General features: G+C 45.9%; 1 protein-coding gene across 1 annotated transcript in view; it reads left to right on the top strand.

The window, feature by feature from the left end:
• The first annotated feature begins 69 nt into the window (after positions 1 to 69).
• EEPD1 (endonuclease/exonuclease/phosphatase family domain containing 1) overlaps positions 70 to 24350 on the top strand; it is a 62940-nt gene continuing 38659 nt past the window's right edge. Inside the window, exon 1 of the mRNA XM_042043003.1 lies at positions 70 to 1201. Within this exon, the coding sequence (XP_041898937.1) occupies positions 348 to 1201 (854 nt within the window). The 5' untranslated portion in view covers positions 70 to 347. The remainder of the gene's footprint in view (positions 1202 to 24350) is intronic.

Below are 24350 nucleotides of genomic sequence, written 5' to 3'. Positions count from 1 at the left end.
CCCGCAGAGCTACTACTACCGCCGGCGGGGCGCGGGGCAGTGGCAGTGGTGGCTGCGAGCGCCGGCGGCCGGAGCGGGGCCGGGCGGGCAGCGGCTGCGGAGGCTCCTCCGGCGCCGGGGAGCGGCGGTGCCCGAGGAGGAGGGCGGGAGGAGGAGGAAAGGCGCGGGGGCCCCTCCGCGGGGCGCAGGGTTCCGCTGACCGGGCGTAGGAGGCAGTGCGGGGTCTGTCCGCAGGTGCCCCTCCGTCGCCGGCCTCCCGCGGAGGTCCATGAGTCGCGGGCGGGCAGCCCCGGCAGCGCCCCGCGCCCGCTCCCCCGGCTCCGGCAGCGGCCCGTGGCGGCGGTGAGATGGGGGGCAGCCTGGGCTGCCACCGCTCCATCCCCCGCGACCCGGCCGACCTGTGCCACAGCCGCAAGTTCAGCGCGGCGTGCAACTTCAGCAACATCCTCGTCAACCAGGAGAGGCTCAACATCAACACGGCCACGGAGGAGGAGCTGATGACCCTGCCCGGGGTCACCCGGGTGGTGGCCCAGAACATCGTGGAGTACCGCGAGTACATCGGTGGCTTCAAGAAAGTGGAGGACCTGGCGCTGGTGAGCGGGGTGGGGGCGGCCAAGCTGGAGCAGGTGAAGTTCGAGATCTGTGTGAGCAGCAAGGGCAGCTCGGCGCAGCACTCGCCCAGCTCCCTGCGCAAGGACCCGGCCTCTGAGCACTACCTGTCCGCCACCAAGATCAACATCAATACTGCCACCCCGGCACAGCTCATGAGCATCCGTGGCATCACTGAGAAGATTGCTAACAGCATTGTGGACTACCGTAGAGAGCATGGGCCCTTCAAAAGTATTGAGGACCTGGTGAGGATGGACTGCATCAATTCCTCCTTTCTGGACAAAATCAGGCACCAGATTTTTGCAGAGCGCTCCAGGCCCCCTTCAACAAACACCAATGGTGGCCTCAACTTCATGGCCAAGCCTCACCCCAGCCCCACCTCTCTAAGCCTCCAGAGCGAGGACTTGGACTTTCCTCCTGGGGGTCCAACGCAGATCATATCCACTCGCCCCTCTGTGGAGATGTTTGGGGGGGTGAGAGATGGCAGACCTGTGTTAAGGGTGGCTACGTGGAACCTGCAAAGCTGTTCCATTGAGAAGGCCAACAACCCAGGCGTGCGGGAGGTCGTGTGCATGACGGTGCTGGAGAACAGGTAAGAGGCAGCACCTGACCTGCAGGCCCAGCTCCATGCAGGATTGTAGGTTCATGCCGTTGAGGTTTGGGCACAGTACAGTCTTGTTGTGATCCTAGTGGGATTCACTCCTTCCCAGGATTACTAGATGTTTTCCACTTCTTGCATGAAACTCTGTTTGAGTCATAATGCTGGGACTGTAGTGGCTGTCCCTCGATAAAGCTGCTATAACCCTTCATAGGCAGTGGAGCTCCTGAGGAGGTGTGTGTGTGTACACACATCTGTGCAGGGGAGCCTGGGCTGTTACAGTCAGTCACCACAGGCCTGTTAATGCTTGGTCAAGGATTGTTTCTCCATTAAGAGCCTTTTGAACCAGTCATGGAGAGCTGCGTTTCCTGCCAGAAGCTGGGGGGAAAGGGCTGTGTAACAGGCGTGGAATGCCACAGCTCATCCTGCAAGGGTGACACAGCTTGTTAATGAGTGGTCATGGGGCATCTGCTGAGCTGGAGGGACTGCTCATCCTTGGGGGTGTGAGACATGGAGCACCTGCCTGGGGAGGCTGTGCTGTCCTTGTGCCAGGCCTTGTGCCCTGATGGCACTGAGTTTATGGGCCCAGAACAAGGTGGTGTTGCCAATGGGATGGTACTTCAGGTATTAATGAAAAGCTGAGAGTTTGGGTTTTGATTTTTGTCTGTAATTGGGCAAGAGTGCTGGGGATGTCAGTCTTAGTAAACTTTCTGCTTGACGCAGGAATGTAAGAATGCAAGAAGCATCTTGAAATAACTCTAGCCCTTTCCTTTTCATGTGTCAAATCTGTCCCAGCTGATCTGGCATTTAGTTTACAACAGTGGTAAAGTAACTTTTCTCTCTGGCTGCCATTCAGACTTCCAGCAGGAAATGAATAGGGGCAGGGGACTCTTGGGCTTCTGCGAAAGGGATGTTGTGGGGGGGGGAAGTGCTGATGAACTGTTCTCTCTGTCCTTTTCCAATAATATGCTGAATAACAGATCTTGTCGGTGTGGTTGCAGAGGTCAGGCGTGTGAGCAGGATGGTGACAGTGATACGAAATCCTGTGCTGCAGTACAGTATTTGTGGCCAGGGATATGTCTGCTGTGCACCGCTTGGGAGCCTGATGCTCCCGCACAGGAAACATCTGTCGTCTTGCAGCCACCACTGCTTGATCCCCAAAATGAAGATGATCAGCAGGGTCACTGAGATGTTAGGCTGATGGCTTCAGCCTAACATCTGTCAGTATTATGCTTCACTAGTTCAGGTATCCTGTGCTTTCCCCTTTGTCTCCACTCTCTCTCTGTTTTTTTTTCTTTTTTTTTTTTCGTAAACAGCTGGTTGGCTGGAGTGGAGCTGCTGGGGAAAGAAACTCAGATTATCACTAGTCTCAGAATTATTCTAATAATCCAGTTTTGGAAGAAAAGTGACTTCGGTGATTTATTTATGTATTTTTTATAAATGTATATACACACACGTGGGATTTTTAAGGACCTCATCCAGTAAAGTGTTAACTGTCTGTCACTTCTGCATCTTCAGCACTTTGGGGGAAAATGTTCCGAACAAGACAGCCCACCTATTACAAAAGCTAGGCAGAGATAGTGGCTTATAAAATAAAGCTGCCTTAGCCCAAGCTGGCCACTGTGTATGCAGAGTGTGGCCCTAACAGTTTTTTTTATTTTTGCCCTTAGACTGCATGGTGCTTAGTTTCTGTCCAGCTTAGCCAACAGGCACTCATTTGTGCTGGGTGCTGTGAAAGGTCTCCTGGATACTTTGAAGTTTCAAAGAAGCCTGATAGAAGTACTTGTTTTTGTTCTGTTTTATTGCACATATCTGTGTCATCAATCACACAGAGTGAGCACGATGCAATTGTTTTCTGTACTTCATCCAATTTGTGATAACGTGAGAAGCTGGAAAGAAATGAGAAAGCAATGTGCATCCACAGAGAAGCCTGCAAAACTTTCCTGGGAAAATAAACGTGGGAACAGAAAAAAGCAACACTGTGCAGGAAAAAAATATATGTTGGGAAAAGCCATACTCAGCAACTCAGGGAGGAATTTCCTCTTGCTTGTGTGAGCATTGCTGGGGTCGGTGGAGCTTTGCAGCTGTAAAACAGCCTCAGCTGAGGCCCAAAACTGCCTTCATTCTGCTTGTGAGCTCTGTGGTCTCCCTCCCAGCTCCATTCATACCCTGGGAATGGACAAAATGCCTTGCAAACTAATCTGTGCCCAGGTAAATCAACTTCAGTAGACAGTCAGCTGGAGAAGTTCACCTCTTGCTTCTCCAAGCAAGAATATACTGCTGCATGGAGCTCACCAGCACTTCAGCCTCACAAAATCCACGGGTTGTGTTTTCAGGGTACTCTGTGGGTGTCCCACACGTGTTGCTCAAGTCTTCAGCTATGACCCAAGCTGGAGGTTGATCTGAAGGCTGTTTGGCCTGACAAAAGGTGCTCTCACGAGTTGTGCTAATGGGCAGCTGCTTGCTGCTTCACTTTGTGCACAGCTGCGCTTATGTACATGAGTAAATGTGCTCCTTCATGCTGGTCCCTTATAGTCAGGGGTGGTCTCAGGTAGTCCAGGAGGCTCTCAGGAGCTGGACTACTGTCTTGTTGCAGTACTTAGAGTTGGAGGAGCTGCCTCAGCTAGCTTTTTGAGTCCAGAAATAAAGCACGGCAAGTCAAGAAGACTAGTAAAACTGTCTAAAGAGCAGTAAAGAATCTTAATTTGACGTATTGGGGACTTCTACACCGCTTAAAAGGCTTGCTTTGGGCCTTGCTTTGGGGTTTGGTTTTTATTGTTTTTTTGTTTATGAACCATCCACAGCAAGGAGCTTTAAAACCCTTTGGGCTTGTTCTTTCAGGTGTTAACAACAGGGAAAAGTACCGCTCATTTCCAGGTGAGGCTAGAAGACTAAGCTCCTCCTGTCTTTCAGCCCTTTGCATTGAGGGAACAGTTGTGCAGAAAGGAAAGAGGGCCAGACCTTCATTCAAGCCAAACAAAAAGCAAGAAAATGTCATATTGTAACCTGCTGAAGGGAGGAGAGAAAAAAAAAAACCTAATTCAAAGTCTTCACGCTTGTTCCCAGAAGTGCTAAATTTCTGAAGAGCGGTGAAGGGAATGTACACTAAATCAGTAAGCATGACTACTACTGCTAAGCTATTTTGAAATTCATTGCTGTAGTGCAAAAATAATGAAATGCAGCAAGGTCCTCACCCTCTTTTCTCATATTACAAGGATCTATGTTTATCCCAGCATTTGAAGTGAAGGAGCAAGGTGTTTTCATTCAGAAGACTAGAGGGTAATTTTAGAAGAGCTTAACACGATGAACGAGGAGGCGAGCATGACACATAATTGGATTGAAGTATCAAGTCTGGGGTGAATTTGCCCGAACCTGTGGTGTTTCATGCAGGTGTTGTTCAGAAAATCTGGGTTTTATTGACAGAGAGTCAGAGTTGGCCTGTCTCTGGGGATGCAGGTCGTCCACTGCATCTGACCTCCATGTCCTCCCCATTCGCAGGGGGGATAAAGGAACAAACCGCTTCTTCTCACCAAAAAAAGAAAGAAAAATACAGGGTAAGAGCAGCATGATCAAAAGGGCAAGTTCAGGTCAAAGGCAATGAGTGTTTTTGTGGAGAATAAGTAGCCCCATGTTTCCAACCCCAGGGGATGTTTCCTCTGGCCAAGGTCAGTGGAAGTGCCCCAGAACTGTCCCGTACCCCAGGTTCATAGAGGGGTACTTTTGCCACTCCTCATCCATATGTGCCTCAGGCCTGTCCCTCCTTGCTGTAAACTGAGTTCATGGCTCCCGTGACACTCTGTGACTGCTTTCTCTGGCTGTCAGGTGTCGGGATGCCAGCTGGGCGACCCCATGAAGAAGTGTGGGGCAGGCATGTGCACCACCTACCAACACACAGGGCATCATAAAAGTGCAAACTCCAGTTTGACTGTGTGCTTAGAAGTTTGCAAGTAGCCGAGGGCAGTAATTAGTTGTGCACTTTCCCCAGCATGGTTTTCAGTGGAGGTTTTCCAACTGGTTTTCATGATGCTTTATAATACTGAGCAGCAACTTTGTGAAGACCTCTTAACTATTTTTTTTTTCTTGTAAGTACACTTTGCAGTTGACTGAATGAAAATTGATAGAGGGTTTGAAGGCCTGAACTTACACTCTGTCTAAAGGAGTGGGACTGTGAGTCAGGATGATGGTGGGTACAAAGGTCCACAGAGCCCAGCTCTGTTTTCCTTCTGATGTGAAACAGTTCAAGCTAGTGTTTCCTTCTGCTGCTTTCTTTGGTGAGCTTCTTGGTGCAGTTACATCTTCTAGATGCAAAAGGTATAAGTAATAAAGCCATAACACTTGTTGCAAAAACTGCAGAACCACAGAAGAGCCCAGGTTGAAAGCGACCTCAGAATATCATCTGATCCAGCCTTTCCTGGGAAGGGGAGCCTGGATGAAGTTATCGCTGTGTCCAGTCACACTTAGAAACTTCCAGTAGTGTGGCTTGTCTGCATCCCTGGGAGGTTGTTCGAGTTACTAACTCTTTTCACTGTAAAAAAGTTATTATTTGCATGCCTGTAGAGTAACAAATACCAATATAAGGTTTGTGCTTAGCACTGGTGTTGGTTTTTTTTCTTGGCACGGATACAGTAAGCCTTAGGAACATGTCAGTCCTTTCTTCTCGAAGTTGGTAACTGGTTAGCTGTTTTCAGTTTGGTTAGACAAAAGCATAGAGATCTCTCAAAGGCAAGAAATTAATCTCAATTTCTGTGTCTGAGACTTAAATCAGTGTTCCAGCTGAGGGAACAGTAGGTAAACCTCAGCCCAAAATTGCTTCCTGGGAGGCAGTGGATGGACAGGCAAGCCTTGGGTAGCCCTTGCTGTGCCACCATACTTGAAAGTTCCTCTTCTTAGCTTTACCTACCCCAGGTCACCTTAAGCACATCCTCTTGTCACCTAATAAAAAGAGAAGTTTCTGAGCCACTCTCTGAAACAGCATCTTCCTATTAAGACACAAGGAAAACTTAATCCTTTTCAGGTCCTGCGCTAGGTGCTGAAGGCAAGATAACTGCTTTCCCATTGCTCCCCTACACTAAATAAACAGGGTGGAGCTTTTACTTTCCACTCTAGTGTCTTAGTCTGGGCTGAGGGGTGGGGTTTTACAAGGGGCAATTCTTTGCTGCTGGGGCTTGTTACTTCGCTTGGGAAGGGGTATGGTGTGGTACCTTGCGTCCAGGCTTGTAGCTGTATTTCCTGTCAAGATGATGGAAAAGGACTGCTTCCCCATGGAATAGACATTGTAGTGACTTATTGTGGTAGTAGTGATGGTTGTACTTGCATGCTTCAGAGGCTCACCACCAGCTTGTATTTGTTGTTTCCATGTGTTGCTGAAGCTCTCAGTGGTCGGGCAAGGCCCTGAGGTGCATCTGTTTTATATCTCTTTCTTTGTAAAGCTACGTGGTTCTCCCTCCATTGGGTTAGGCTGGAGCCTTGCCAAGAATAATTCCCCTGCAAGAAAAGATCAGGAAAGAGGGCCTGGCTCAAGTAACCTGACCATGCTAATAAGTCTTAAACAGCAAAAGAACAAATCCACCCTCTTCTCCTTATGTAATGGAGAGGAAATCCTGCCTCCTGCAACTTCAGAGAAAACTTGAGAAAAAAGGAATTGTTAGATGATATCATCTATGTGCACTTCACAAAGAGATTTTAAAGAGCAGTAGAAAAATTGATGCATGTAAAGCCACCAGTAATTTGCACTTTCTGGTACCTCAGAGGACAAAAAAAATGGGGTGATGGAAGAGCTGTTGTTTTGGGGGTTGGCTTTTTTGTTGGTTTTTTTTGGCCTCCACCTGCATGAGACCAACAATATTTCACTTACTGGAGACTAATAGGAGCCTTGAACTGCCTTCTGCATACCATCTGGCACGGGAAAGCAGCAGGACAGACCCTGAGTTACGTAGTTTTCCAGTGAATTGAAACTCGACTGATTTACTCCTGTTCAGGATTTGGCCCATTCCTTTGTCTGTGTAAAATCACATGAAGGCTGCCAAGCTTAATGCTAAAGAGCACTGCCATCTCCCTGGGGATTAGGGCTCCTCTGAGGTACTGCTCCCATCTTGGATAGGGGTTCCAGACCCTTTCAGGATTGCTGCTGGGGGAACAGGTGATGTTGGTTTCAAAGTAATAAAATAATATGTTAATTAAATTCCATTTCCAAACTTCTGCTTCGTATGGATGCAGTACTGAGCCCCTCTACAAGGGCATCACCTGCTCCTCTGGCAGGAGGTGGAGTGCTTGTTCAAGGTACTTTGCAAGTCCTGGGTCTTTGCAGGAGAGATCAAAAGCAGTGGGTGGACTTGCAGCAAGACCATGAAGGGTGTACGCTATCCCTGTGTCCAGACACGTGGAGAAGGCATCTGGAGCCATGTGCTCTGCAGGAGATCTCAGAGGTGAATGCACCGAGCTGTTTGATCCTGCTTGTTCTCTGTTGCCACAGCCCCCACAGCCTTCCTTCCTCAAACAAGACATAGGAACGTAGGACAGACCCTTGAAATAACCCCAGTAGCCTTTGCAGGGATTTTCTGTTTTATTGGAGATCTGGGCATTGTTTTAACTTCACTCATCTGCAATTTCAGCATATTTCCTGAATGTTCAAAAGCTCTATCTAACCAGTCACTTTTATCTGCTTTGAAGTTGAGAATGTGGCTGGAAAAATAGTATAGTTAAAGGCTGGTTTATCTATATAAAATAAACATTATTTTTCTCCTTTTTAAAATTATAACCATGTGCTGCCATTGTTACTTGTGCCAAAAAGCTTGACTAAAATGAAACAGATTAGTGGGGAAAGAGTTGGTTCATACATTGTTTTTTTTCTCCCGACATGTCTAATTGATACATCTGGCAGCACTTAATGGCCACATAGTTTCAATCCATGCCTGCTTGACTATTCTGCACATGTATTTTGTGTCACTGAATTCATGTTGCAGATCACAGGTATTTTGGTAAGCCAGAGCTGCCAGCTCATTCCTGCAGATCCTGCAAGGTTTGCTTTATTCCATGTGGCAAAGATTAAATGGGTTGGCTGATTTATGGTAATAAATTGGTGAATTATTAAGTAATGTCGTACTGCCTGTTCCTGAATCACAAGCAGAGGCCATAAGACTGTAACCTCGTCCTGCTTGACTTTTCAGAAAGCTTGTGCCACGTGACTGTAGGAGACAGACTAGGTACCTACACATAGGGTTTCGTCCTCTAAACAGAAATACTTAATGCTTTGTGATTTTTCTGCGGTTTGGAAACTTGCAGTACAGCTGCAGGAAGGGTGGTTTTCTAGCTTTGTCTTTGGAAAGAGCAGTAGGACCATTCCCATTTCTTAACTGGGAAAGCAGAACCAAGGGGCTACTAAGGTCCTGACAAGGTGCAAGCAGAAACTTGGTCAGTCACTGTTAACTAGAGGAAAACACTGTCTCTGCAACCAAGTGCAGGTCTAACTCACAGTGAACATGGGTCTCCAGCAATGTTAAACGGGGACGTTTAGGACACAATCAGGTTTTTTCAAATTTAGCTGCATCCTTCTTGATGGAGTTGAGCTTCAGTGTGTTTCCTACAGCTTCACTGTTAGGAGGACCCTGCTTCTTTAGTGTCTAATTAGTGTTTCTCTGGGAGTCTTGCCCAAGTCATGATTTCGAGATTTGACTGGATGAGCAGAGAAGAGGTGATAGGTCATGGATTACAGTGTGCATGTAACTTATTTTTAAGCCGCATTGTTCTTCATTGTGATGCAAGTGTAAGCTGACAGATGGAAGCACAGTGTCCTTACTGAAATAATTACAATATGCTGCAGTAATTTCTCAACACTATTATATGGTGTGCTAATGGAGACAAGAACCATGGCACATTAATAATAACAGTGCTTAAAAATAGGAACTCAGTAGCTTCTTCACTTCCAGATTTTTTTCATTATTATTTTACAGAGGTACTGTGCTTTGTTTGAGCAATAGCTGGCGATCCCCATTGATTTATCAGAGGATAAAAGTGCATGATGGCTTTGCTGAGGGGAGGGTGAGACCTACCAGAGATCTCCTTTCTCATGTTGATCTTCTCCCTCATCTCAGGCCTGGGTGCTCCACAACAGATTCTGAAATGCCTTGTAAGGTGCCGAGACCAGGGTGGGCATCATATCAGTGGTAGATAAATATGAAGGGAGCAGTTCTCTCCATAGGCTTATGGATACAGATGAAGAGGAGGAACTGGAAAAATACGTACCTGTGGTAAAAAAGGATATTTTCTGTCAATTAACTGTTTCATCTCACCCCTGGCATATACAGCATATCCGTGTCCTGATCAGACCATGTGGCATTTTCAAATGGCATGAATGTTTTAAACTACTCGGTCACTGTTGGAGAGGCTCAGTGCTGCTGACCTCCTTTCTAACCCTGCTGCTGGGGTTTGTGCAGGAAGGAACCCGGCAGCAGCACCAAGCTGTTATTTTCAGTGCCTGTGGTAAAATTATTAGAGGCCAGTGAGTAAGAGAAATAAGTTTACCTGCATATGCCCCATGTGCATGCACGTTCCAGAAGTTCAACTGTGTATAAAGATATAGTTTAAAAACAGTTAATTCCTATGGAAAAATTCATTTGGGATTATATTGTCGTGTGTGCTGAGGATGGCTGAGAACACAGTGGTTAGTAGATGCACTGTGAGTGCAGGGGAATCAATGCAGCCTGCTTGTGTGGAATGGATTGGAATCCCTCTGACTGAGGCTGTCTGAAAGGGAGCCTCATGGCTATGCAGGCTGTCTGTCTGTCTGTTCTGTCCCTGTGTCTGTCATGGAGTTGGGGGGAGAGCACAGTAATGCCCTTCTGCTCTTTGTGGAGAACATCCCAATGGGCAAAGCTATACCTGGGAGCAGTTCTCACTGTAGGCTTATGGATACGGATAAAGAGGAGGAACTGGAAAATTTCCTTCTGCATGGCTATTTTTTTCCCTGTTTTTATAGGTGTTTCAGGTAACGTGCTTGAGCTCCTGTGCAAATTTAGCTGCAACAGCTGTCCAAGCCATTCACAGCTGAACGGGTTTTTAATGGGTTACTGAACAGCTAATTGATAACTCTGCTTTGGCTGTGTGAGGCGGTGGCAGCCTCCCTGCCCTAAATCCCTTGTGCTTGCTGCACGCCAGTCCTGCAGAACTGCTGTTCCCTCTGCTTCACAAGGAGGGGGGAATAAAGAGGCTGTTGCTTTTGCCTTCAGACTTATCCTTTGACTCCCTGATATTTATAGCTCCGTTGTTCCCCTCCGCTTCCATGTCGCTCTATCGGTCACAGCCCTGCGGGTGCGGAGGCGCAGGCGCTCGGCTGCCAAGGGCTTGCTCCAGGCTCGCTTGAGGTAATTGCTGGTCAGTGCCCACCCTCTCTTGCTCAGGCTTGGCTGGAGTAAAAGCTAGCCACCTTTCTGCCGAACTGGAAGCAGTGTGCTTTTGGATACACACTGGATGTTAACTCAGAAACCTTATATTTGGTTTCTTTATTTATTCTATTTAAATAAGACCAAGTGTGGTTCCGTCTCAATGCCACTGAATTGCAGGGTGTTGCGTCAAAAGCAGGTCTTAATTTGGTGTTGAAAAATGAACTGTCAGGCAAGGTTTTCTTTCATACATGCAAGGCAAGTTCTACGGGTTTGCTGTCAAACCTACTGCCTGTAGAATGTAAAATGATGACCTTACTCCTCTTTTTTTCTGCTTTTAAGCAGACAGAAATATGGAATAGTGTGAACCCCTGTCAGGGAGGATAGTCTCAGCTGGGAACACTCGTATGACTTGTTTTAAAACAGTCTGCTTTTCTAATAGGGCAGGAAATTTCCAGTGGTAATCCCATCTTAAGCTAACATAGGCGGATATTGCTCTTCCACTGGAGGCAACAATGGGGTCCCTTTCCATAAGGATTGCCTTAGGGAAATCTTTGAGTTGTTCCCTTCTTGTGATGTGTGGGGCTGATGGTGGTGAGGCACGTAACAGCACCACAATACATAGGAGAGGAAGTACACTGTGTCTGCAAGAGATTCTGCCCCCATACACAAAACACCAGAGCTGCTGCTGAATAAAGAGCTAAAATAAATGCTATTGTCAAGAAAATGCTGCAGTGGTACCTGACTACCCTTTGCAACCTTTATTCTGGCCTGCCCACATTTTCCTATGATCCTGGCAGCAATGACAGTGCAATATTTGGTTATCTCTCTGTCTATATTTTCCTGCTTTGTACAGCTCTTTCCCTTATCTCTAGCTGTGTTTACAGTCCCCTTTCATAATCAATGGACACTACCAGCCCTGCCCACTGCCCTCCATGCTGGCCGCTCTCCCGAAAGCACGACATTGAGCAAGGAACAGCATGTGGCCTGGGTGAGGGCAAAGGGGTTGGTACTGCTGGCAGCACAGAGGTACTTCCAACACATCCCAGAGGGATCTCTTGGTGAAGATTACCAATTGGTTACCAAAAAACCCCCACAATGTCTTGTTTTAATTGCTTCTGAGTTCTCTAGTGCCAAGCAGCACAAAAGGAGGCCATGGCTTAAAGGATGAGATGAAGTTTCAGTCATCAGCTTATGGATGTAGATATAGATAGATATTTCAACAGTGTCAATCAACTCTGAGCTGTTGTCAGTGAAAGTTCTGAAAGCATTGCTGCTGGATGGAAGCTGTGCAAAAGCCACCTTCAAGCATGTGGTGTTTCCCATTTCTATTTTAAACTGAGAGCACTTGGACTTGGATGTGGTTTGACTTGCTTCCCTATCAATTTTTTCCCTTTTTTTTTTTTTTGTGTGTATGTGTGTGAACAGCAGATTTTTTGAGGAGCTGTATGCAAGGGTGATGGTGACCTATATTACCCAGCTGAGCACTGGAATTTGGCAAAAAGAAACTGAAAGTAAGAAACTGAAAGTAAGAAACTGGGCAGATATGTGTATATTGATTGTCCATCGGTTGAAAGGAAATTGCGTCATAAACTTGCTCCTATCTTGTCTTTGAAGCTTGCTCTTGCAACCTGAACATGACCCCCCTTTCCATGTCCTCTTTCCACCTCTACTGAATCTAAAGCCTTTTCACTGGTTTCACTTGGCTTTTTGTCTTGCCATACCTTGAGCACTTACAGTTATGTCAAGTGCTTCTTAATCAAGCCCTTGCTTTCCACACCATGAGGGTTGAATGATATCATCTCTCACCTACAAGGCTAAGGACTTCAGTTTCCTTGGATCATCTGTGATACTTCTCCCAAATCATTCTAATGCCATCTTCTAGCTCCAAGATGTGCTGCAGCATTTCTTTCTCTGCTGGGGCCTCTTGCCAGGCAGTTTGAAAATCAGTACCTTTTAAGATATATCAAGTTTCAGGCAAAAGCTTCCCGAAAACTACAGCCTCACCTTTTATGTCAGGGGGTGTTAGGAATTCTTGCAATTAGAGGAGGCTCTAGTACCATTGCTTTAAAGGAAAAAAGTATTTTTATTTTCTATTTCTTACCCTCAGAGGTCCTAAAACCTCTGCCAAAAAATAACTTGTTAACTTCCTGGTGTGTTGGACATGGAATTATTTTTAACTTCCCAGAGCAGTTGTTTAAAAGGAGTTTGTATGTACCTTAGGCACTTGGCAGCGTGAGTGCTCGGTATGTTTCTCCTATCTGAGCATGCTGTGCGGGTGCATGCTGCATTGACAGTTTACGGTTCCTCTTCCATATGCATCTTATCTTCCTGAAGATAGTGTCTGGAGATGTCAGCTCTGTGAGGAGAGACTGATGAATTTATATCAGAAGAATCTTTTTGTCTAGCAGCTCTTCAGCGCAGCACGCTGTTCAGAATATATCTTAAAAATAGAAAGTACTGGAGGAATATCAGCTTCGTCACGGCAGTGTCATTTGTCATCAGTGCCAATTTGATTTGGCTAATCCCTGGTATTAGTAGGAGAAAGCCTGAGTTGCCTACGCAAGGTTCCCTATGCCCCAGTTTTTAGAGTGCTTAGTGGGATGTTTTGGAGTCTACAGCCAGACCAGCATGAAGTGTGTGTATGCTCTTAACTCATACCTAAGTGCATTTTTCACCAGGAATTTAATTATGATGGTCTAAAAACTTCAGTTCTTCTGGAGCTGAGATTTCCTTGTGTATTTATCTGCTGCAGGCCAGTTTCGTGTTATCAAGGAGCAAGGGTCACACAGCAGCTTGAATCCACCATCCACAAAGAGCACAGAGATTGTTGCTTTCATTTTTATTATTCCCTATGCTTCGCTCAAGTTTCAATAGACCTCCCAGGTCTATTCCTCAAAACTGGGATGCTGTTGGAAATACTGTCAAATCTAGAAGTTTTTTCCCATTGAATTGGTGGTTAAATTTTGGACAGTTCGATTATGCCTTGTTTTCATCGTCCTGAATGCTTCACCCAGTCAAACGCTTCTGCATGTTTCCCTGTCACCCTATTTTTATGTCCTGTTTTCCATACTGGCATTTTGCCTTATGGGTGCAATGAATGGCAAGATATATTTTAGTACTGTGTTATTGTCCATAGGTATTAAATTACTGGTTTGATTGTTTTTATAGGTTGTTTTTATAGCACAACTTTAGGAGGCAGTCATACTAACAAAGTCTGTGTGAGGCACACCTCTTCAAATAATCTGGAATGCTTTCCATGGAGCAATGATTACTTCATCCTCAGAATAATCAAGAAATAGGTGTGGGATCAACATTGTAAAAGGTTTATAATTCTCCTCCATGGACTTTGTAGACCTGCAGGTTGTAAATACCATTGAAAAGAATCACTGGTGCCCTGTTTATGTTGCTTTATGTCCACTATTGAATCCAATAAAATTGTCTCCAGGGTTCAGCATTCAATGTTCTCGCTCCCGCTCCCTGGGGGCATCTGCACTGCCAGCTTCACTGTTTCTCCACTGTTTTTGGGGTGTTCAGGTTTGAGAAGATCAATGGCAAACTGAAGGCATGTGTGGCATCGCAGTGGATGGCCAGGGTATCAGGGAGAACCTCTGGGGAACGTCTTCATGTGCACCCACATAATCCTGTTTCATGCATGTAGTTTGTTTAGATCTTGTTTGCCTTGGAGCTTGTTGGGAGTTTGCCTTGGAGCTTGTTACAAAACCTGCAAATCATACCAAAAGCTGCATGAGACATAATTTTGCACCACTATGTGGATCCCATCAAGCATGATTTCCTGTCATCCCTTTCCAAGATACATTTACACTTCAGCTCCAATATTTTGAGAGCTCTGAGTCTGGACAAGCAGACTTTCTCATTCCCACAGAAGTCTGGTGTTTCTAAGACTGTTTTGTGCTGAAGCCCCTGACCTAAATAAGGTTAAGGATCTGGGCTACACAATTAGCACCCAGTGCCAAGAAAGGAAAAGCTAAGCTTGATCCACCATTCCCTGCTTGGCCAGGGCTGGTCTGCATGTGGGGCTCTGTAGTCCTCTTGCATCCTTATGCTGTAAAGGCCATTCTTATGTCCAGACGTCTCCAAGCCTGGCACGCAGGAGTCCTCTGTGACGGGGAAGCTTTCAAAACTCCTTCCTGCATGTCATTGTGCAGCTAAAAGCTGGGATTGCTTCCAGCTCACTGAAGACACTCTGACATTGTTCCCTCCTAATCCCCTCCTTCTCATAGAATATGGTTTTTCGGAAGGCTAGCATGTTCCCTGGTTGGCTTTCCATGCGGGAGCACAAGCGGCAGTTCATGGGAATAACGTAACCCTGAATTAGCGATGAGCCAAGGTGGAGGGTGGCTACATGGTGTGATGGTGGGACGAGCCTTTGGCTCTGTGGTGGTTAGTGAGGATGCCTGGCTAGGCAGGCTGGCTTGTGGCCGTGCTCCATTTATCTGCTTGCTGGCCTGCCAACAAGGAACACAAATGTTTAACACTGGTGGGGCTGGGTTTCAGCAGGAAGAAATGCTGTCCCCCCATCCCCCTTCCTGCAGTTGCTCAGAGGATGATTCACAACTGGTTTGCTGTTTCTTTTTGTGTGCTGGTAGCCTGGGGAACTAAAAGCAGGTTAATGGGACAGGGAGGAGGGTGCTTTCTACTGAACGGGCTTTTTTTCTTCCCAAACCCAGATACAAGTAGAGAGAGAGAGAACAAGGTAATGAATAAATAGGTATATTCAGATGTCTTTACAAGGACGTCTTTCAGTGCAGGGATTTGACCTTGGAGGTTTGGATTGTATCATTTATAAGATGGTGGCCTTGAGGTCAACCCACCTGATACCTGAAGGTGCTGGTCCAGAAGGCTTTGCACAGCTCTCAAGGCATTCACAGGCCCAAGGAGACAGAGGAAGTAAAGGAGGTAAAGGAAATTTATTCCAGCTAAGTTACATCACCTTTTCCTGCCTTCTAGCAGGTCAGAAGCTCAGGTGAAGTTAAAACTTCTCCTGGTACATATGGCTGTGCTGCTGTTCGCTCTGCTGTTCCTTCTGATGTTATTAGCTGTGTGTATTTGGAGTGCTAAAAGAGATATTTGAGGAGAGGGGAACTGGGATTGAATGAAAGCTGTGGTCTGTGGTACACAGAGGTGTGCTAGACGAGTTTGTACACAGAGTTTGAAAGTTTGGGGTTTTTTCAGGGTTTCCCCTAATGACAAGAACCTGGAAATATCTATAACCATGAGCACCAGCCGGCGTGAGTAGGATCCCTAAATCAATGCTGTATAGATGTTGGAGCCTCCTTTGCAGTGTTAGGCTCTAGCTTTCCAGTTTTTCCTCTTTTGAACATTCAAAAATGGTGAAGATCATTTCTACAAAAAATAGCAGGGTTAACTTAGAGCTACATTTAGAAATTTTGCAGATCTGTTGTGATCTGTAATCTCACGCTTTTTGCTTTCATCCCTTAGAGCCATGTCCTCTAGAAGAGGCTGTGTTCCTGGGAGATAGGACAGCTAAAATGGGAGGTGGATAGAATGCTCCACAGCCAGATCCCACAATGATATGCATGTTCCTAGATTGTATATTAGGAAAAATTTCTTCGTTGAAAGGGTTGCCAAGTGTTGGAATAGGCTAACAAGGGAAGTGGTCAGGCCAACCCTGGAGGTATTTAAAAGACGTGTAGATGTGGTGCTTAGGGACATGGTCTAGTGGTGGGCTTGTTGGTGTCAGATTAATGGTTGGAGCTGGTGATCTCAGAGGTCTTTTCCAACCTAAATGTTTCTATGATTCTATGGTTTGCCGCTGTGAGCTTTGGGTCACGTCCTGGTATGACGTAAGGGGCACAGCAGTCAGAGACACATTGCTGCACCTCCTCCAGCTAACCCGCATCTCTTTCACCTCTCACATCCTGTAGACACGATGGGTATTTCCCCTCTTGAAAGAAGGCTTTAAGGCATTATTGTGTTTTGGGTTGGGAGTAGGGGAGAGAGGAAATCAGAAGTCCAGCATGCTGTCTCTGCTGACTTAGGAAATCAGATGGTTTGCCTCGTGAGAGATTTTTTCAGTGCAAAGCTGGTGGTGTGGTGGTTTGTGGCATTGTTGACTAATTCATGTTTTCCTGCCAGAGAGGGGGGACAGACTGATTCCAGCAAAGTGTTGGCTTCTCCTCATAGTGTAACCAAACTCCCTTTGCACGCTGTCTTTGTATCTGTGCACGCACAAGTTGTCCCTGCTTGCTCATCAGAACAGATTCTCTGGTTCTGGCTCTTTTGCTGTGTGTCAGGGCAATGAGCATTCATTTGGGTGTTCTGTGACTGCGCAGAAACTCCACTGTCATTACCGTGTATGCACAGGGATAATGGCTTCTTACAAGGCTGGAAAAAAGCTGAGTTGTTTTTGACTCTCATGAAGTAGCAACTGGTATCCAGGATCCTGGATTTCCTTGCATAGGCAGAAGTTGTGCCATTGGCTGCTTGCTGCCTGTGCATGCCCACTCCTCTTGTGTGGTCAGCAAACTTCAGCTGGTGGGAGGTTTTGTAGAGATCCAGGCTCTGGGAAGAGCACCCTGGCATCCAGCCCTTTTAATGAAGGGAGGAGCATCACTGCTGAAGATCTGTTCCAGTGGTAGCTCAGACTCTTTTTCTGGCCATGCTGACTACTAAAATGTGTCATTTTTTTGCCTGAACTACTTGTGCTTTTCTCCGAAGAGGAGAAGGGCCATTTAAAATTCTCCTTTCTGCTCCCTTCTTCTACCCTCCTTTTCTGGGAAGGCTGTACTTAGCATTTTTCTCTGTGCTTATGTCTTGAGATATGTTACATATGTTGTCATCTCCTCCTGATGTTGTCCTAAAAGAGGAAGGCACGATTGCAGCCTCTGAAGCCTTTCTTCCCCAAGGGTACTGCTTCTTTCCTCATCCTCCTGTGTCACTACACGGTCATTTATGCATCTGGCACTGTCCAAGCGGGACCACTCATTCTTGCCATCATTGCCTTGCTGAGCATCCTGTGGACTCAGTATGAGGTTGGCTATGACCTACGGTGTCACCCAGAGACCTGTCCTACCTCTTTGCTCCATTAGGACTCACTTTTTCTTTCCTCATGCTCCTATCTCCAAGGATGGTGCTGCTTCACAGTGACCTTATTGAGATGCCAAAACTGCCATCTTGCATTCAGATTTTTTATTCAGTGAAGTGACTGAATGCTGCCGTACCCCCTTTCTTTTCATCATCTGTGACATGGCCAGTCTTTTCCTGAGTATTGGGGTTTCAGGCACAGGGAGAGCAGTTGTGATTTTCCTTACCGGCTTATATGTGTATGTCACAGTTAGGGTTATCATTTGCTTAGTATTTTATTGCTTAAGCTAGTGAAGTTGGTGAGCATCTAAGGGATCACAGGCAGTTCAGCTGTAGATTAAGATTCAGGAAGCCCCAGGTGCCTAATTGGCACCATGCATGAGAGGAGCCAACCCGATGGGGGGACTGTGCCTTCCAAGATCCTGTTCCATGGACTCACCTTCATCAGGAGAACATGTGGAGGCTTTCCTTCTTGCTGGGTATCCTGGCCACCTGGACTGCAAACCAGAATCTGTCCCACTGAAGTGATTAATGTGTCTGGAAGCTTCAGTACCCTTAACGTGTGCTGCACATCTGCAAAAAACTGGAATTCTTAGCCAAGGTGAATGGAAAGGGGAATTGGTAAATGGCTTCTGCCTCCAAATCCCTTCTCCTTTCTGAGCCTTCAGTCATGGAGCAATAAACAGGAAAAGGAATGAAATCACCTTTCTGATGCTGTGCAGGTATGCTAGAGTTATACCCTATTAAAAGTTCAGTAAACGCTAATAACCTTTCTTACACTGCTAGGACTTGCATAACATCAGGAACTTCTTGCCCGTACAGTAGTACAGAGGCTGTGTGGTGTGTGTGCTATTTTTCTCTTTTCTCTGTAAAGCAGAAAAGACATGTTGTTTTTGCTTAACCAGGGGAGATAAGAGAACTTCCTCTTATTCAATCCTGTGGCAACGCAATCCCAACCATATACTATCCGACTGAATTTAAGCACGTGGAGACATCTGCCTTTGGCAATTTTTATGAGTGAGAGAGAGTGAGAGTCAGTGTTTCTCCTCTTTCAGTATGAATCCTAGTAACCCCTAAGATGTCTGGCTGGATCCCTGCCTGTGCAGGGTTACTTCAGTTCAGGGAATGCACGCTGCTGCAGCTCATGGCAGGCTGCATCTACTCACAGGCAGAGCACCTTAAATCTTTGTCCTTCGTACGCTGTGTAGCACAAATAAGAAGATGCTGAGAATCATGTGTTTAACAAAATCTCCTTTCCATGGCTCTTTGAAGAGCTTTAAAAAGATTTTTTTTTTTTTTAAATCCCCAACAAGCTCACAGTCTTTTAAAATTAGAAGGATTCGGGATTTTGCTTTTAAGTTTATCTGTACCCTCTCTAAAGAAAAACCTTTGGTGACAGAGCTGACACAGCAGAATCGTGTTCGTTGTCCACTATTATGCATCTGGTAAAGCAGATATGACAAGTCCTCCTTTCTTTAGACCTTAAATCTGTCCTTTTTTTTCTTCGTGGATACTAGCAGGCTGATTAAATAGAATTCCTCCCTGGATGCAGTCCTCTGCAATTTATGTAATAGTCATTTCTACAACTTTCTATAGTAACTGGTTACATAGCTGCACACTGGCTGTGTACTGCAGCAGTTGTGACAATTTGCAGGCATCAGTGTTTACTGAGAGCTTTAAAATAAAATTAATGACCCTTTCCATCCTCCCAGCCTTTGTGGTTTCTTAGGTGCTCTGCTTTTGGTTTGAATTTTTGTTTATTTTGGCTTATTTTTTAAATAGCATATGGCCATTTAAGATTAAGCTGCAGCTGTTCGGTGTTTGGGGATTTATTTGATGCCCTTTGAGAAAGAGGCAGCCTAGGACTTCTGTTGCTTAACAGGGCCTTGCTGAGAAGAAGACTCTGACGCTTCCTGTTGCTGTCCTGTGCTTCTAAACTACTGCTTGTCGTCCTCCAGGTTTTTCCTCTGCCTCCACCTCCATAATTAATCCTCCACAAACCAGTGCTTGCAATTTGTAATCAAAATTATAGCTAGGAGCTATTTGACTAAATGGGGGGGGGGGGAGGGGAGGAGGAAGGGGGGCTACTACAAAAATCAGGGGAATGATCCAAACAGCGAAGAGTAAATGCTGAAGTAATGAATAATGCATTAATGCTGCCCTTAAGTCGGAAGTAGGAGCCCTGTGCACTATATAATTAGCACTTATATAATGTGTGTGCTTCCCTGCACTGTAAAATGTCTACATGGGGAACTAAAAAGTGAGGTGGTCTAAGTGGAGTAGCCTATGGCTGGGAACTGTAGCCACTCTGGGTCTGTCCCACCTCCATCTCTGACACGATGCTGGATGAGTGCCATCACTTCTCTGTGGCTTCAGGCACATTCTGATCCCTGAAGAGGCAGCACGTGTTCCTGAGATCTCCTGCTAGCTGCTTGTTACTCTTCCTCAGCATCCAGAGCTGATCCAGGTTAATCTGGGAGCTTCTTGTCTGCCAAGTAAATTGGCTTCACTTAAACAGCTGCTGAATACAGCTCACTGAGCAGGAGTGGTGACTGCTCAGACCACGTTGTCTGCAGTTGCAAGAGACAGCCAGACTATGCCCTGGCTGCTTGGGGCATCACCACCTGCTGCCTCTGTAAAGCAGGGTAAGTCCACAGGGAATGGTGTATGAAGACATTAGCTTTAAATTACACAGGCAGGAGAGCTGCTGTGTGGTAGGAACATGGTGTGGGGAGAGGTTTCCTGGTTCACCTCTGGCATTTGGTCAGTCCTGCTGCCCATTGAGGGAGACAGAACCCTGCCATACGACCACCCCAGGAGGGTGGATGTGGCCAGCATGGTCATGGTGCTGGCTCTGGGAGCAGTGCTGTTGTGTTTCAGCATGATGCTGCTCTGCCTGACCTTGTTCAGCTGTGCTGCACTACTCCTTCTCAAATCTGAGCACTTGAAGACTGACACTAATGCTCATTTGTTTGCTTTTTTTTTTAAATTCTCTGTCAAATGCAGTGGTTCTATTTGCCATAAAGTCATGACTCATGCCCTTGAAATTGCAGGAATTGCTCTAGAAATTACATGGGGTCCTGGCTTTGTTGCTGTCCTGCCCATTCACCTGGAGTTTCAGGAGGCTCCACTTTGATGGCATTCTTCTTGAGCTTCTATAGCACATGGCTTTTCCTTAGGACTGAGGAGAAACTATGAGCTGTCGTGCTCCTGTGCACTGTCCTCAGCTGCAGGGAAGCATTTACTAGGCAGGCTGCTGTATGCAGTGTTTCTGCAGACATCGACCAAAAGATCTGCTTTTGTGACAGTACCAGTTATTGCAGGCGATACGAGCTTCTGTGTGTGTACCCATATAACACCCTTGGTTTGAAACTTGCTGTTCCACATATCCAAGTATTCCACAGTTTAAAATTCTCAGTGATAACTGCTGTGACAGAAACTTAAGATTTTTCTGCTTCTGTAGGAGAAATAGATCACTTTAATGAGACTCCTTAACTATGAAGTTTGTCCTGATCTCAAAGTCATAAGATACTAGAACAAAGAGGCTGCTGTGATAAGTGCATGTAAAGTAACTCAACTGTGCTATTTTCTAAGCACATTATAGAACAAGGGGAAAAACCTTCTGCTGTGCTTTCTTCAAGGAAACTTTCAATATGGCACATTAATAAACCCATGCCAGAAAATTACACAGAGTTTAAGACCTAGGCAGAAGCTCAAATAAAGGATTAGTTCCTTTTCACCTACCTCATTCCCGAGGTGCGACTGATTTGACTGTGGTCTCATTGTTGATGAGACATCCCTTTTGTGTATCTTTTGGTCAAATATTTCACAACAGCGTGTCATCTGCTGTGGAGGGCAGCTTCAATCTTGACAGCAGGCTGCAGCCCAGAAAGCCTGGGAACCACCAGGTGAGATGCTTATATGGACAGTGGTGGCATCCCATTACGTGAGATGAGAGCAGCAGGGAAAGCGGAGAAGCCCTTTGCCTTCTTTACTGTGTGTCTTGCTCCACCCTGCAAGGAATCTGGCACAAGCTGCTGTTGGGGGGGGGAAAGAAAACATTACTTGACCCCTGTATCTAGGCAGATAAGCCTCTTCCTTTGCCAACAAAGACCATTGTGGCAGTATGTATTTGCCACACAGGATAATTATCCTTTATGATGAGTAATAAGTTAATATGCTCTATAACAGTGTGTAATTTGAGGGAGTGGCCACTGTGGCAGATGGTAGCCCTTGAATCCAGAAGATCCTGAAGAAACTCAGCTGTGTCAACAAAGCCCTGTGAAGCTCAAATAGAAGCCCATAGCCCAGCAGTGCAGGTAAAATAACCCCCTGCTTTAGTACAAGTGGGCAGTTGGTTCATTTGGGGTCTTCATAACAGACATTTTAAGAAGCTTCCTCACTCAGAAGCTGGTGCAGCACTGGAAGATGTTATCCCAAGGTCATAGTGTCGTAGTGTTGTAGAGGCTTGCAAGACTCAGCTGGGTGAAGCTACAGCTGACCTCATGATAGCCCCGTGTTGAGGACACTGCTGCATCAAATTTGGTCTCTTTTGACCAATGTTCCTGTGTTTGTGGTACTGTAGTACTGGTAGAGACAGGCACACAGGATTTGGTTGGTAGAGGATTCTTCTCTTTGCCACACACAGTCTCAAGGAATTTCCTGGGATGCAGTAGCAAAAGTGAATGGTAGCAGCCTGTGGAAATAGGCCAGTCTGCTCGGCTGCATGTTTATGTTGCTTATACTTCCTTTTTGAGTGGTCTGTCCCTTCTGCTTGGTGTATCTCTGCCAGCAAACTGAGCAGAGGCTGGTTTGAGGACAGCTGTTGGCTGGGAGAGTGTCGACTCAGCCAGTTTTTCTGACTTTGAGAACTGAGGACAGATTACATTTGCTCCTGGATTAGAGTTACAGTTATGTGATGCATCCCGTGGAGGTTTAAATCAAAACCTTTCTGTGTCACTCTGATACTCAGAGCAAAGGCTATATGCAGTTGTGGCTTTTGGCTAACTGGAGGCTTAAGCTTCACGTAACCCTCAGCACACTTCGAAGTCATTACTGAAGTACAAAACAATTGGACTGATAGAAAGACCATCTGGTCTGTTATTTGGGTTAAAGTTGTATAGATAGCACTTCAAATGCCCCATAAGCCAAATTCCCTTTTCTAACGCAATATCGTGTGATGTTGTAGAACAAGCTGATAGGATACTTTTGTAATTAGCTCTTGGAAAAAAGGCTTTTAACTTCTTACCCTTATTTAACAGGTAATTTTCTTACCTAATTTGTGCTTTCTGTGGGCTCTTGCAGATGCAACCTCAGAATTGGCTGTTGTTTTCTGACTACAATATTCTTTGCATTTCTGGCAACCTGAGAGTGTTGCATCAGTGTAAACAAAATTCTTTATGGCTTGACATCAACGCCACTTGTAAATAGTGGTGAAGACTGTGAGAAGGCTAAGTTGTCTTCTGTGGCTTTTCTGACATTTAAAGACTTGGGAGCATGCAAGACAGAGGAGTGTCATCTTCACTGATATGCAGAACTTGAGTTATGTGCCTTTGCTCTCTCTGGCCTGCTTCTTTTCACAGTTTTCCATTTCTTCACTGCGTGTTTTGGATTGTGCAGTTGACCTCAGTTTTAGGAGGATGAATGTTCATATTCATTCAAAGCTTGGGTTGTTCTGTTTTCAGTAACCTTCAAGTGGGCTAGCTGAGTGACAGTTTTGAGGAATTCTCATCTATTGCGACCTCCCCTTTACCATATGGGATAGATGCTGTAAAGAGAGCAACCCAGTTGTTGGCGGTGGGTCCTGACACCATTCCTGTGTGTGGAGCAGCACACGACTGTGCTGACTGATGCTCCACTCTGTTGACATGCAGGCTCGATAGTATTAGGCTAGGCCTGCACTGGAGACTTTTGTTGGAGTAGTAATGCGTGAGTGTTATCTTGTTAAACTCACACTTTCCCCCTCTCATGGCAGCAAGGTCTCAGTCACCTTGACAAAGTCTTTGGATGCCTGCCCCTTGCCCCTGCAGAGCAGTGGTGTCAAGGTCTTGTCACCAGCTTCCCAAGCTCCACTCCAGGAATACGAGTGGGCTGGCTTTTGGCCACAGAGTGGGAAGTCCTTAAAATACAGGCCGTCTGCTAATATAGTTTCTGCTTTGTTTTCTACCTGTTATAATGATGCACTTCATTATAGCCTTTTTGTCAAAATGTCCTTAAATTTGTAAGACAACATAAGCTGCTCATGAAAGAGCCATGGAGAAAAGTGCACTTGACCAAAGCATTGCTCTTGGTTTCTGTAGTGCTCCTTTTCCCCCGTCACAGTGCCTCTCCTCAGTGATTTCATAGTGTCTCTTGGAGCATTTCTTGTGCACGTCCTTCTGTTTTAATACCTGGTATTTAGCATCCTCCATCACTTAAACAATTCCAGTTTGGCACAAAGTCTTCTGCAAAAGATGCTCATATGAAATGCACAATGGCTGTGGCACTCTGCCAGCCTCTTCGAAGCAGGAGCCAGCTCTTGAGGGTCAATCTCTTTCTTAAGTGTGCTGTAAAAAACTTCAGAGTTCTACATCCAGATTCAGCCAGGAAGCTTCAATGCTCTTTGCACAACACCAGGCTAAATCTTGGTGGCGCTCAGATGTCACCAGCTGATCGTGGTTGTACTACCATAAAACTTCAGCATTGCTCTTGAGCGAGTA

This window comes from Corvus kubaryi, unplaced genomic scaffold (assembly GCF_017639235.1).
Source record: "Corvus kubaryi isolate FWS band 111438036 unplaced genomic scaffold, C.kubaryi_AGA036_p1.0 37398, whole genome shotgun sequence".
Taxonomy (NCBI): Eukaryota; Metazoa; Chordata; class Aves; order Passeriformes; family Corvidae; genus Corvus; species Corvus kubaryi.
Note: the sequence above shows the minus strand (reverse complement) of the source record. Positions and strands in the feature narration are given on the sequence as shown.